Source organism: Sminthopsis crassicaudata, chromosome 1, assembly GCF_048593235.1.
Source record: "Sminthopsis crassicaudata isolate SCR6 chromosome 1, ASM4859323v1, whole genome shotgun sequence".
In the NCBI taxonomy this organism is placed as follows: domain Eukaryota; kingdom Metazoa; phylum Chordata; class Mammalia; order Dasyuromorphia; family Dasyuridae; genus Sminthopsis; species Sminthopsis crassicaudata.
Window position 1 is genome coordinate 2734658 of NC_133617.1, and position 15920 is coordinate 2750577.

The 15920-nt window shown below is 36.9% G+C and overlaps 1 protein-coding gene across 1 annotated transcript in view; it reads right to left on the reverse strand.

Moving 5' to 3' along the window:
- The window catches only part of LOC141561491 (vomeronasal type-2 receptor 26-like), a 68621-nt gene extending 52971 nt beyond the window's left edge, over nucleotides 1–15650 (reverse strand). The window contains exons 1-5 of the mRNA XM_074301581.1: nucleotides 15390–15650; nucleotides 8023–8108; nucleotides 7805–7814; nucleotides 6199–6322; nucleotides 2142–3045 (exon numbers count right to left, since the gene is read on the reverse strand). Coding sequence (XP_074157682.1) covers nucleotides 2142–3045; nucleotides 6199–6322; nucleotides 7805–7814; nucleotides 8023–8108; nucleotides 15390–15650 — 1385 coding nt within the window. The remainder of the gene's footprint in view (nucleotides 1–2141; nucleotides 3046–6198; nucleotides 6323–7804; nucleotides 7815–8022; nucleotides 8109–15389) is intronic.
- Between the last annotated feature and the right edge of the window lie 270 nt (nucleotides 15651–15920).

The window sequence follows — 15920 nt, forward strand, 5'->3', positions numbered from 1 at the left end:
TTATTGAGGAAAACACTTGGTATTCTAGAGAGTAAAAGAGAAATGGAATGAATGCACTGATCACCATCTGAAGAATTCAAGAAGGAAATGTCCAGAAATAGGGTTGTCAAATTCCAAAACTTTTAGGTAAATGGGAAAATATTGCAAGTATCTAGAAAGAAAGAGTTCAAATATAGTGAGAAGACAGTCAGGATACATAAGATATTGTCACTTCTTCTTTAAAGGATCAGAGTATTATGAATGTGAATTTCTGTAGAGCAAAGGAGCTAGGATTGTAAACAAGAATCACCTGCCCAGTAAAACTGATGAGAAACCTTCAGGAAAAAGGTAGGAACTCAGTGAAGTAGAGGAATTCCAAGTAATTGTGATGAAAAGACCAGAGCCAAACAAAACTTTTGATTTTCAAATACAGAACTCAGGAGAAGCACAAGTTGTTAATCAGGAAATGGAAATCATAAGAGATTTAACCTGATTTACCTCTTTACATTCTTACATGAGAGGATGATCCTTGTAATTCATGAGAAATTTCCCATTATTAGGGAAATTAGAAAAAGTGTATAAAAAAGAGTGCATAGGTGTGAACTGAATATGAATATGAAAGAATACTTTATGAAAGAAATTACATTAAATTAAAGGGTTGGTGGAATATATTGGGAGAAAGGGAAAGGAGAAGTAGAATGGCATAAATTATCTTCTACTAAAATGGAAACAAAGCATTTAGTAGAGGGGAAGGAAGGAAAGAATAAAGAGAGAGTGAATATTGCCTTCATTTGTATTGGGTCTAAGAGGAAATAACATACACATTCAACCTAGGTATAGAAATCCATTTTATTTTGCAAGATAATAGGAGGATAAAGGAATATGAGCAGGAGCTAGGGTAAGAAAAGAGAGGAAATATTGGGAAATGTGTGGTGAAAAGTAAAAGGATAAATTGAAAGAAAAATAAATGAATAAATGGGGAAATGCAGTTAGCAATAGTCATTGTGAAAACAATTTTGAAACAACCTTCTTTGATGCAGCCAGCTCTTCTGAAATGTATAGATAAAGGAATGAAATATATTAAAATATGAGCCAATCCCCAATTGATATTTGTAACATGCTGTTGTCTCCAGAAGCTGCTGATCCCTCTCTGGGAGGTGATCTGCTGTGTCAACTCAAATCTCTAGGACAGATTCTTCTTCCTGTAGAGAGCTGACTTCCCTTCCTGCAGAGAGCCGCATTGAGTCTTGTCCAGAAAAAACTCCCTTCTTCCTCCAGAACTGCCCTCTTTTAACCTCCCAGAGAATGGGCGTGGGATAATGCAAGGGCTTCTGGGAAAAATTACTTCAACCAATGAACTTGCTCCTCCTCAGGAATTCACAAGTAAAACTCCCAGTAAAGGCCTGAACTAGGGAACTGTCAAGTACCAACTTAGCACTTAGTAAGAACCTAATATCTCATTATCTCATTAGCACTTAGTAAGAACCTAACAGATATTGAGAAAAATATGTGATATATGTTGAAAAGCCCATAAAATTTTGCAAATTCATTCACCTAAAACTAACACTACATGGCTTGAAACCCAAAAGGGATTAAGAAAAAAAGGAAAATATGTACAAAAATATTGATGTCGCCTCTGTTCTTGGGAAAACAATTGGAAATTGTGGGAATTCTCATCAAATGCACAATGACTGAGGAAATTTGTGGTATGTAATTGTGATGGAATACTTTGATGATTCTGTAACTATGATGACCAGAAAAATCTGGAAAGATATACATGAACATAGGAAAAGTGAAATATAAGGTGTACAAAGTCAAGCAATGAAGTGGACTGGTCACCTGCAAATAACTTTGCTTTTTCAACAACACAATGATCCAAAACTACTCTGAAAGGCTTTATGATGAAACATCAAACAGTTTGTAAAATATTATTTTAAGGGTTCTTTTTATTAACCCAAGGAATGGTGCATGCATATTTCTTAAAAAAAAATTTATATAAATATTTTGTGTAACTGCACATGTGGCTTCTCAATGGTTCTGGGGTTGGAAAAGAAGGGAGAGAACGTGGAAGTCAAAGTTTTAAAAACAAAGGAAAAAATATTGTTTTACATGGAATGGGGGAAAATAAAGACATCAAATTTTAAAAAAAATAATTCTTGCGCCTGGAACTCCTTTGATTTTTGTTCTGTTTTGTATTATTTTCCCATGATGTCAGGAGAATGACAAGACATTTGGGAATAAAAATGCAGCCCAATAATCCAGCGCTTGAGGCCAAGATGGAGAAGATCTCCACAATCATCACAGCTTTCCCTTTGGAGCTCTGATATGTGGGGAGGAAAGAGATCCAGACACTGCAAAACACCAGCATGCTGAAAGTGATGAACTTGGCTTCATTGAAGGCATCAGGCAGGTTCCTGGCCAGGAAGGCTATGGTGAAGCTGCCCAGGGCCAGAAAGCCCATGTAGCCCAGGACACAGTAAAATGCAAAGGCGGAGCCCTCATTACATGTGAGGATGATGTGCCTGGATTCAGAGTGTGTGTCTGCTTCTGGAAAGGGGGGACAGGTCCCCAACCAGATGGCACAGAAAAGTCCTTGAATTCCAGAGCAGATGAGAACAACACAGTAGGGCACTCTAGGATGAAGGAATATCCGCATCCTGCTCCCTAGCCCTGTAACCCTGAAAGCCAGAACCACTATGACGGTTTTGGCCAAAATGGAGGAAACAGCCACTGTGAACACAACTGCAAAGACTGTTTGTCGGAAAAGGCAGGAAGCAGTGGTGGGACGGCCCACAAAGAGCAAGGAACAGAGGAAGCAGGAGGAAAGGGAGGTGAGGAGCAAGTAGCTGATGTTCCTGTTATTGGCTTGGACTATGGGAGTGTCTTGGAATTTCACAAAGACCCACAGAACCAGGGCAGTGAAGAATGAGAATGAAAGAGCTACAGCTGTCACTGCCTTCCCCCAAGGTTCATTCACATCCAGGAAGGTCACAGTCTTGGGGAGGCATCTATCTCTCTGCTCATTGGGATATTCATCCTCTGGGCACTTCTTACACTGCTCAGCATCTGCAGGAGACAAACAAGGACTTAAAATTTAGATTAAAACATTTCTCTACATTCCCACTGCAGGAAATAGTCAGGAGAGCTTCAGCAAGTCCTTCTACTTCTATAGGATGCAAAACCCCATTCTCTCTTTACTGATGACACAGTCACTGCTAATTCACTTGGTATACTGGCCAGATCAAATCTATCCATGTCCTTGATCTCTGGCTGGCTTTCTTTCAGGTTCTTTTTATTCCTTTTTTGTAAGTGATGTCACCTTTTCTTCTTAACCTAATCACTAAGGACAGTAAGCTTAGACAGTGGAGCCCTTCAGTATCAAATATCCAGACTACTGTGTAGTGTCGGGCAACAACTCAAGTTGAAGAGCTGCCTGTATCAATACTTCCTCACTCTTTCCAGCTCCCAGTTTACACCTTTCCACAACCAATTGATATGGATTTTAAACATTTCCTTGGCAGATACAGTGCGTGTATTCTTGTCTCTGTTGGTATAGAAGCTCCTTGAATGAAGGATTCAATTCTTATTATCACTCTAGCCCTTTATTTATGACCAAGTTCTTCTCATACTAAGTAACTATTGATCAACTGATTAATGACTTATTAAATAGCTGGCAAGTTTCTTATAGAAAACCTGTTTCTTTTGTTTTGGAAGTGTTAATTTTATGAAATGAAGCCTTCCCAGGATATATTCAATAGGGAAAATGATAACCCATTAATACCTTCATTTTATCAATTACTTTAAAGAAAAATTCTTTTTGGATCCTCATTTTCAATAGTATTTGGAATATTGGATTGACCTTTTTCAAACCCTAGATTTCAGATCCATGAAACCTGAAATTACCATCTGGACTGCTTCAGTGACACTAGACCCTTTATTTCTAGCTCTGTTGCCTAAAAATTATTTTTTTCTCCTTATTGAGTCTTCCTGTTTTCTAAGATCTTCACAAATCTTTTATTGCCCCAATACATCTGCAGTGAAAACCCCAAGAGACATGCTAGCTATGTCACAAGTTGCCATCAGCTGTTTCAATTTTACTCTGCATTATCAGTGAGAACATGACTACTTGAGAATGAATAGGACTTGAAGTCAAGAAAATCAGAGTTTATATCCTGCCTCAGAAACACAGTTATTATGTGACTCTAGGTAATTAATATCCTTTGGTCTGCCTTTGTTTTCCTTTCAGTGAAATAAGGATAATAATCACACCATCTTTATAAGGTTATTATAAGCATCAAATGAGAGAAAACATGTAGTACAAAATTGAGCCTCTATTTACATGGTTTTTATAATTTTTACCACCATCATCCTCATCCTTCTCATCAATAAATCAAGAGTTTGCCCTCATTGCAGGGTAGACCCATAGTGTGACCCATGAGTAGGCAGCAGATGAGCTTAAGGGAGGGTCTAAATTTTGTACTTTGTACAAATTGTAGGATCTTCTCATAGAAGCAGCCTTTTCTCTGCTTTCCTCTTTTGCCTTCTCTCTTGGATTCAAAACCACGTAAGGCCAGGCTCAAATGCAATACTATTGAATAAGCCATGGCCGCATCCATTCTGCTTTGAGCTTGTGATGCAGTGTTGACTCCACAAGCCTGTGACCCACGTGGTGATTTCCTTATCCCATGTCTCATTTCTTAACCTCCTGAGCTGATTCATTATCTGATGTCACTCCATGTGCAATGTGATGAAAACAGGTGATGGCCATGAAGAGGCAGATGCACTTTTAATACTGTGGAAGTCACTCTGCTCCACAATGTGGGCCCAGAAATCAAGGCCCAGCTAAATGCCTGACCTTCTTAGGTAGAGATTGTTCCTGCTGCAGGAGTTCCCTCTAACCACAAATCACAGATCCAGTCCCAGTCTATCCCTGCTTTTAACTGTGTTGATTAAAATGTCAGGGGAAAAGGCCAATTTGTTTAGCATTCCTCACTATGCCTGACTTTTTGTTCAATACCATAAAGCATTAGAAGAATGAAATGTGGAAAGGCAATATTGGATCATCAGTAGAAAGGGCTAGTAGCATTTGGATGGTTCCTATGGTGCTTACAGAGAAAACTAATTGCTCTGGGTCTCATATGGGACATGAAGCATGATCTCTGAAGACCCTGATAGTTTTTAGCTCTTGGTCAATGTTGAGTAAATTTTCCATTGAAACCACATCCACAAGTTAGAGAAAAGTCTTCAATCTATAATACAACTCCCCCATCAGGTAACTTTCTTTACTTTTGCCTTCTCCATTTCAATATCTCTGTTTCTATTTCTGTCTCTCTATTCATTTCTTTCTAACTCTATCTCTGCCTTTGTCTCTCAGCATCGTTGTATCTGTTTCTCCCTTTTTTTCTTGCAAAGACATCTCTCACTCCCTTATCTATAAACATATATAATTATAAATATGTGCATTCATAAATATGTACACTTATATTTTTACTTAAATATATATATATATATGAATGTAGAGACACTTGTATATATTGTTTTTAATCTTTACCTTTGTGTATATCCATGACACACTATCTAGGAGTAAAGGGTAAGTGATTGCCGTTCATCAAAGAAATAAGATGATGAATAATTTCTCCTACATATTATCTTTCTCATTTTGCACTCAGAAACCATTACCATATCATTGTGTTTGTACAGTTCCTGGCTGGGACTTGGCAAGTTGATTTGCACATATTTTGTCTTGTTTACACTTACCTGGGATTTCTCTTTCTGCCTCTTGTTCCTGGCCTTTTTTGGTAACATACAAATGGCAGTGATATATGTGGGTTTGTGTTATATTCACCAATTGTGTTGAAAATGTCAACTGTTTCAAGTAGTTGTTGTTGATTTTCAAGGAGTTTGTAAACATACCATATCTCCTGCAAAGAGTGATATTAGGTTTTTCATTGCATACATTAATTCCTTCAAATTCACTTTGGCCTCTTATTCTTAAAGGTAACATTTCTAGTACAAAGATTCATAATATTGGTGAGAATGGGCATCCTTGTTTTCACCCTTTATCTTATTGAAGAAGTTCTTAACTTTTGCTCTTTCTCTGACTCATATAATCATTTACAGAGACTGTGACATTTCTTCAAAATTGAGACGAAAGCATATGCTCTTAGTTTTTTTTCACTCTCAGAGGCTGTGTGAAGTGAGCTCCTTTCAGTAACTCACCCATATGACTGGAGATTTCTCCTTCTGAGCATGGGGAGCAGCTGAAGCAACAAGGAGGCTTCCCCTCCAAAGGCAACTTCCTGAATCCAGCAGGACAACTGGCACTACATACCGCAGAGGGAACCTAAGATGGTGACAGGAGACTGGAATAAACATTTTTAATTGACATTTATGTTTGTGAAGAAAAATGCAGCTGTTTTCGCCATTCTGGTTTTGAGAACCACCTCCACAGATACATAATTAGGAGTGTATAGGAATGATCATATGATCCAACTTACTCTTTCCATTTGTCACCCACTCTTCTGCACCACTCAGTGACAAACCTTCTCCTACTGAACCATTCACAAAAAGGCATTTCACATGCAGGACATTTGTAAGATAGTCCATATGTTGGCTAATTACAGAGAAGTTGACTTGCCCAGTCTCAGTCATAGATGTGGGACAGATCTCAACAAGACCCTGAAGCTTCTCCTTGGGCAGGACCATTATATTGCATGTGCTGTTCCCAAAGCAATGTGAATTTTAATGACCCTAGAAATATATTCCTCAATGGACTTGGTTCATTTCAACAATGAGATGATAAAAGATATTTCCAATAAACTTTGTTCTTACTTTGTTGTGAGTGGGTTTGTGTGTGAGTGGGTTTGTGTGTTTGTGTGAATTGGGATTAAGTTACTTGCTCAAGGTCAAACATCTGGGCAGTGTTCGGTGTCTCAGATTGGATGTAAACTCAGGGTCCTCTTGGCTCTAGGGTAGATGCTCTATCTACTGTGACTAAACAAGATGTGGTGTATATAATAGTGAGAGAATAGTGGTGTGCTATTAGACATGGTGACCTGGCTGATTTTAGAAAAACAGGGAAAAAGTTGTATGAAATAACAAACAGTAAAGTGAGTTTAATTAAGAAAACATTGTTCACAGTGATAGCAATGGTTTTCCAAGAACACTTTTGACGTCTAAGTCATTTTGTGTGCTATAACTGCTAAAATCAATAACAAAGGAAAGATGCAAGTATAAACAATTTAGCTCCAAAGACAGACAGAACATGGATACTTTCGTTTTACACACACACACACACACACACACACACACAGACAGATAGATAGACAGACAGATAGATAGATAGATAGATAGATAGATAGATAGATAGATAGATAGATAGATACATCTTTTAGGAAAAAAGGAAGCAATGTAAAATGGAAAGTCGTGGTTATATGTTGAATCCTCTATGTTATGCTGTGTACAAGTTAAAGGTTTTTTTCTTTCTTTCCTATATAACTTGAAAACAAATATAAATTAAAGTATATTCATGCCTGCTTTGGAAATAGCAAAGAAGGAGAATATGAAATGGTATCTAAAAAATTGAAGATTTGTTGAACTACATATTATATTTGTAGATATCCGTGTGAATACATAGACATAAATTTACATATATGTATATATGCAACAAATTTTCTCTGTGTGTTTTACAATGTAGATTGTATAAATATAATAAAGTACTATACTGATGTAAGAAATGATAAAGAGGATTGCTACAGAGAAAACAGGGGAGACATGTATGAACTTATGACAAGTGAGACAGAACCAGGGCTAGCCATTTTCCCACCCAGTTGCACCTGTCAATAATGGAGAGTACACCGTATAAGTCAGGAGATTAAAGTAACATTGAAAATGTGTCTGACCTTTGATTCCCATGCGTCCCACACTATGACATTTGCACAAATTGTAAAATCTTGACTAGGCTGAGCTTCTGGGATAAAGTCCCCCACGTACAGAAGATGATCATTATAAAAATCGAAGTATATATAGTTCATAATGGCATACTGGGCCTCTGTACGTCTATTCTCATCCACAAACACCTGCTCCCCAACAATGTTCTTAAACTGGATATTCTTCAGGTAGGAGTGTAGCTGAAAGAGAAGAGAAATGCTCATCAGTGAGAGGCACCTAGGGGAAAGGCAATTGTACACAAGAACTTATGGATTCCTATGGTCTTATTTTCAGGTGGGGTCAAATCTGAGTTTCTTCTGAAATGACCCTCTGAAAACCTGCAGGTTTCCTTCTTCTCCCAGGTTTGTAGTTTCAGTCTCACACTCAAGCCCTCATTGTTCCTCACCCCTTTATAGAACGTTTTGTCAAGGTCTGCTTGCAACATCTCTCCAAAATGTTCCCCTCCTGTTCTTTGCTACTGGAACATCCTCATGACTTTACACCCAGATTATCTCAATAGCCAACCTGGTGGGTGCCCCTGACTAAACCTCTCCTATTCTGCCCTCCATCCTGCCTTGGAAGGGATCGTTCTGAAGCACAGGCCAGACCCTGGCACTCCCATCCTTGATAATCTCCAGTGGTTTTCTCCCATTTCCAGGATAAACTATCAAACCATTTGTGTGACATTCAATGCACTCAGTGTAAACCAGGAGCAGCCACTGAAGACACAGCACTGGAAGAAACTACAGAAGTGGCAGCCATTGCAGGAGTTCTTGGACCACAGATATTAGGAGGGTTGAAAGAGCTTGTCAGAAGGGTATCACAGGGGTCTCTTTTAAAGTCCTGGGACAGAACTCAGTTGCTTTGCCAGTACCCAGATTGAGCACACTTGCCTGGCTCACAGTTTGAGAGTGAGGAAGAGAACTAGCACAGAACAACATTTAGCAACAGCAGAATATGGCTCTTCTCACAGTTGCAGGGCAGGAAAAAGTGCTTGTGGTAACTCACAGAATAAAACAGAGGCCAGATAATTAATAAACACATTTCTTCAAAGATCAGACACCCTTGGAAGAACTGAAACATCCAGATCCTAGAAGAATCCCTGAAAATAGCTGCACAAAACTTCTGAACCTTGGGCCATTGGCCCCTTTACTCTGGAAACCGGGCACTACTCTAATACACAGGTAAAGTCAAATAATAATCTGGGGAGACTAGTAAACAACAGAAAATGGGTCTGATCATAGAAAATTACTGTGAACAGGAAGATGAACAATCCATACTAAGAAGAAAATAACAAAGTCAAAACTCCTTTATCAATAAAATCCACAACATAAGTAAGAATTGGTCTAAAGCCACAGAAGAGTTCAAAATGAATTTTCAAAATAAAGTCAGACAAGTAGAGAAAAAAATTATGAAGACAAATGAAAGAGATGTAAAAGGAAGCAGAAAAAGACATAGAGGAGAAAATGTCTGAAAAATCAGAATTGAAGAAATTGAACAGGAAATATAGAGGCCTGTTGAAGAAAATATTTCCTTAAATTTAGAACAAAGAAGGTAGAAGTTAATGACACTTAGAGAAATAAAAGAAAAAAACTAAAAGGAAAAAGTATAGAGAATAATATGCTATAACACAATGGAAAATGCTGACCTGGAAATAGATAGAAGGGACAGCATTTAACATTATGAGACTATACCAAGAACATGAATTTGGTCTTTCAAGAAAGTATCAAGTAAATGTCTACTTCATTCCAGAATATGAAGGGAAAATAGAGTATGAAAGAAGCCACAGGTCATCTACTGAAAAAGATCCCCAAAGGACGTCACCAGGGATATTTTAGTCCAATTCTAGAACTCCAAGGTAAAGAAGAATATATTGCAAGGAAGCAAAAAAAAAATCTATATATTGGAGCCACAGTCAGGATGAGAAAAGATTCCTCACCTTCTTAATTGAAAGATCAGAGTGCTTGGAATAGGATATTTTGGAGAAGAAAGGAACTGAGATTACAACTAAGGATCACCTACCCAGAAAAGTTGAGTTCAGTCCTTCAGGGAAAAAATGGGTTCCTAATGAAATAAAGAACCTTTAAATATTTGTAATAACAAAAATTCCAGAGCTGAGTAGGAAATGTGAAACCTAAGGTTATTTACAACCCTAAGACTCTAGGAAGGAAATTTCATTTGAATTTTATATGCAATTTGACAAATATTGGAAACCAACAATAAAATCTTTGAGGAATATTCAATCAGAATAACTTTAGAAATTGAAAAATCTTCAATGTCTCCCATGTCCCACTTCTTACTAAAATACATTTCAAAAATTGTAGCTAAAAAGGCACCACACTTTCCATATTACCTGCCACGGATGAGGCAATACAGATTCTTCATTTCCCAAGGATCTTTTCTCAGATCTTTTCATCAGTATTTCATGGAGAGCCCAAGCCACAGCATAAAAAGCATTGTAGATGTTGTAACACAAGGTGGATGTGGTCATGTCCACAGGGTAAAGAGGTAAATGTTTCAGGGAGCCATTTGGCAAATATAAATCTTGCTCTGGAATATCTGGTTGATCTGAGCATTTCAAAGGTGATGGCCTATGTGCTTTAAGAAAAACATCCCTCATAGATAAAGGAGGTATAAACTCCCTCAAAAAACTCTCAAACCCAGGCACTGGAGTGGTCAAGTGTGAAAAGTAGAGAGAAGCATGGAAAGTGAAACCATAATGGTACAGGGCTCTCAATGTAGTGTCTGAATGAGAAGTGGCAATCCACACCTTCTTGGTTGGGAATAAAAATCCTGGTGGGTTTCCCATAATTGTAAATGAATCTGTGTCAGTATGAATGACAATGACTTTAACTTCTGAAATTAGGATCCTGGACTTGAAGGCTTCAGCTGTCTCCCTATTTTTTCTGTGACTGAGAGGGATCTTCTCTGTGAAGGACACACAAACTCTGTTCTTTTTCATTTCATTTCTCATTTCTCTGAGGAATTCCTCACCTCTCATGTCATCAAAGACAATCAGACCTATCCAGTTCCATTGAAAATATAACAATAAGCGGACAATACCTCGGTGAAGAGAAGAGGACTTGTGGGCCATCTGATAGAGGGAAGGAAACTGGACTTTGTCAGTAAGACTGGGATCAAAAGGGCCATAAGTAATCTGGATGAGGGAAAAAAAATATGGATGAGCCGGTGCATGCTGCTGCTGAGAGAACTAACATAAAATACACTTATTCAAAAGGGCACATTTATTGTAAGAAGAAAGTTTTAGATTTTATTGTAAAGTTTATCATAGATGACAATTTCTCTCTAAAAGTTTCTCTAGATCTCTCTGAGCTCTCAAAAAGATAATGACTTAGTGAAGGCACAGATTTTGATGTTACTAATAGTACAGACAGTGAGTTTTCCTTGAACTTCCCAAAGAAATCAGAATATATAGTTTCTTCATTTAAGCGTTGGCCCAGAACAAATTTCTTTTTTTTTTCTTTTTTTTATTACTATAACTTTTTATTTACAAAATATATGCATAGGTACGTTTTTAGCACTGTAAATTGCAAAACCTTTTGTTCCAATTTTTCCCCTCCTTCTCCCCACCCTTTGCTCCAAATGGCAAGTTGACCAATACATGTTAATTATGTTAAAATATAAATTAAATACAATATATGTGTACATATAGAAGCAGTTATTTTGCTGTACAAAAAGAATCAGACTTTGAATTAGTGTACAATTAGCTTATGAAGGAAATCCAAGCAAAAACAGAGGGTCTGGGAATTCTATGTAGCGGCTCATAGTCATTTCACTGGGTGTAGCTGGTTCAGTTCATTCCTGCTCTATTGGAACTAATTTGGTTCATCTCATTGTTGAAGAGGGCCAGGTCCATCAGAATTGATCATCATATGGTATTGTTGAATATATAATGATCTCCTGCTCCTGCTCATTTCACTCAGCATCAGTTCATGTAAGCCAGACCAAATTTCTAGAGTAAACCAGCTCTATATTATTAAGGCTGAAGACAAGGATTTTTTTGGTGAATGAAAGAAAACCACAGAACTGTGTACTTTTTTGATTTGGAACAAAATAATATTCACCTGTAGACATCATTACTGGTTTTCATTGTGGTATTTTCAACAAGAAAATCGAACTGGTTTGCAATAGACCCTGAATATCTATTTCTGGCTTTATGAAATCTGAAAACTAAGATTGCTAAAGGAGCTTAGAGAGATCTAAACCAGTGATCCAGGAAATACACCCCCAGTACAATGCACCTGGGCAACTGACACCCTCCCAATCACTAAGGGTTTCCAAGAATATGACTTTTCACACATACTGACAGCTTAGTCTTCTTCAAGTGTAATTGCTATAAATAGAACAAGCAGGAAACAAAAGATATGTTTTCAACATTAGAGAAATGCAATTCAAAACAAGTTGGAGGTACCAAAAGACATCTATCAGATTTACAAATATCCCAAAAACATAAAAGGAAAGCAGAAATGTGAGGAAAAAATTTTGTAACAAGGATCTCTGGTAAAATTCAGCAATAAATTGGGCAAGGAAATTGCAATGTGTATTGTAGATTAACTTCATTTCTCAAATATAACTTTATCTCTATGCATATGAAAAGAATTTCTAAATCACTATTTTTAGAGATGTGCAAATTGAAAGAACTCTGAAGTACCACATCCCACTTATTAGACGGACTAACAAAACAAAAAAGAGAACAATAAAAAATCCTGCAAAGGATATTTTAAATTGGGGACAAAATACTGTTGATAAAATTGTAATCCGATCCAATTGTTATGGGGAAAAAATTGAAAAGATGATCAAACTGCTCATATCCTTCCTTTCAGCAATAGCCTTTATAAATCTATATACCAATATTATTATACAAGTAAGAAAGGACCAATTTGAACTAAATTCTTTATAGCAGTTGTTTTTGCTATGGCTAAGTACTGGAAGTCTAATGCACATATTTCAATTGTAAAACTAGCTACAGTATATGATTATGATGAGATGTAAATATTTTAATATAAATGAGAAGCAACACAATTTCAGCAAAATCCCTGGAAAGTCCTAGGCACAAAGATGGAAAATGTAGTGAGCATAACCTGGAGAGCATGGCACACTCTAACAGCACTATTGTACAGTAAGGAACTGTGAATGATTTAGAAATTCTCATTGATATAATGAATCAAGAAATTCTGAGAGAACTAATGAAGAAACATACGTTTCATCAATAAAGAATTGATATTGTCTGAATCCTGAATGAAGCATACTATTTTTTTTCATTTCTTTCTTTTGAGTTTTCTTTTACAAAATGACTGAATTGGAAAGGTTTTTCATGATTATACATGTATAACTGATATTTGAATGCTTACCAGTTTACTTAGGGGGCACCATAAAGGAAGCAAGAGAAAGAGAATGGGGAACTCAATACATTAAAAAATTGCTTTTAACATGATACTATGGGAAAAAATAAAATAGGATATAGTAAGAATGTGCTTATAAACATTTAAGAAAATGAATAAATCTAATTGTAAAATAATTGAAAACAGCTGAAATATGTCCTAAACTGCACATAAGTGGCCTAATGCTTCTCTAAAGTTCTCATACACATGAAAACTATGGAAAAAGAGAGCACCATATCAGGCATTCGTGACTCTTTATACCTAGCATTATTCTACAGATGAGCCCACATTACCTATCATCAGACACAACTTGAAATGTATTGTTTATTCTCTAAGACACATCAGAAGACCTGTTCCATAATTTGATAATCATTATCACAATCTTTGGCAAGAATATTTGTCTCATTGACAAAAAACAGATATTCATGGACTAGAGGACTGTTAAAAATTCAACTCCTCTATGACAAATAGTGTTTCAGATCTGAGGGTCAGATATATACCCACACATCACAGTAGGAAAGAATTGGCCCATTTGGTGAAGAAGACTTATTCAACTTATCCTGCCATGCTCTGTCTGATCAGGATCAAGGAAAAATAATCCCAGAGTGGAACAGGTTGCCTCTATTCTAGACCAGATTTCCTGTTATTATATTATCTGTCAACAAAGATATTAGATGAAACCTTTCTCATGATTCCCTCAACTAGTCATATTTCCACAAGGACATCTAGAGTTAATTCCTGTGCTCTTTGAACTTGTAAGTTCTTGATTTTCCTCTTCTCCATGTATATGGTCAGGACTATTTATAATTTCAATGTTAGTGATAAAACAAAGATCCCAAGTGATTTTTCTCCAAGGGCCTTAAATATTGAATATTAAAGAACTTATAGTTAAATAGGTTAAATCAGGAGAGTTTTAAAATAAGGGATGTGGATAGAAATAGAGAGAGTTTTCCAGTCCTTCACCTTTTCATATGCATAGTTCAATATTCAAAACTGACCTCCATTCCTTTTAAATGAAACCATCTAAATTTTCATTGTTTCTCTTCTATAAAATCATCCCCTATTTTCTTCTTCTGAACACACAAAACAGCCACTCATCTGACTGACCAGTGACAAAGTTCACTAAGCAGCCAGCTTAAACTGCAGTGCTCAGAGAGGTCTCTTTTCAGTTGGGAAAAGATGATGTGCTTTCTGAAATGTCACTCCTTGCACTGAATGCTTCTGCTCTCCTTCGGTGCCTATTAATAAAGTTAGGATCCTCTTTGAGAACAATGTCAGGAACATTTTCAAACTCTTGTACATTCGAAAATGTAAATATGAAGTTCTTAGGACAGCTCTGTGGATAAGCTTCCCAGTGCTGTCTAAAACAAGCACATTATATATCACTGCTCAGGCTCTGTTTCCTTTTATAAATAATTCTCATCTTCATAAATTCTGGACTAATAGTGAGGGACTAAGTGATTATGAAAAATGAAGCTCATAGAATGATATGTAAAAGACTGAAAGATCATGCAACTTAAAAGACAACAATGGTAAGTTCTAATCAGTTCTCTTCCAGCAGTGAATTGTGCAGTATTGAGTAAACACTTTAACTTCTCCAATCATTATTGAACTTATCTGTGTAATGGGCAAATAGAACTAGTTTTGCTTTCAAATCATCTCTTGGGTTGAAAGCTAAATGGCTTCTTGGCTTACAATATGGCTGATGTTCTAGGAGTTGTTCAAATTCCCTGATGATGAGGACAGTGTCTTTGTTCAGTCACTAGAGCTAAACTGATCTAAGAAAAGGCAGATTAATTAGTATCCCAGTCAATCATTAGCTGCATGATAACAATTTAACTTTTCTCAGTCACACTAGTCTCACTGTAAATGGGAGTTATAAAAATGTCTTCATTATGAGTTTGTTGTGCAGATCAATAGAAATACATATTTAAAGCATTTTAAAAGTTTTTTACAGGTGTGCATAGATGCATTTTATTTTACTGCTGCTGCTCCTGCTACTTATACTACCAATACTACTGCTGTGACTCCTAGCTTGTACAGAAGAACAGAGAATGTATTAGATTCCATCTCATTCACCTGGGGTAAACGGTAGCGGTCAAGCAGGGTCCCCATCTGAACAGACAGAGCTGATGTGGCTCCTCCAATGGCAGCCACAACCTTTCCTGGCTCTCTGCAGTTGTAATTAGGGACCAGCTGGGGTATTCCAGACAGCCACAACAAGTAGCTCTGCAAGCTCCTTTCTTCACTGGAATAGGTGTTGTACATATGGTATCCCAGGGAAATGTTGGGCAACAGATTGGTATCACTGTTAATCTGACGTACAGTGAAGACAGGCATGAGTATTTGCTGGTAATTTTTTTCATTATATCTGGTGAATTAATGGTAAACGTTACAGAACATTAATACAACCTTCACACAGAATTCATTTCCGAAGACTTTCCCAACATTTAGTCAAAACTAAGGACTCCAATAGCTGTTTAGCTCCTTCCATTTGAATTCAAACTAGCCTCTGTCCATACACATTGTTCCAATATTCTTTTCTTTTTGTAATTTCTTAAATGGTGAGGACTACTGGTTTTATTTCCTAATGAAACTCTGCTCCTTCAG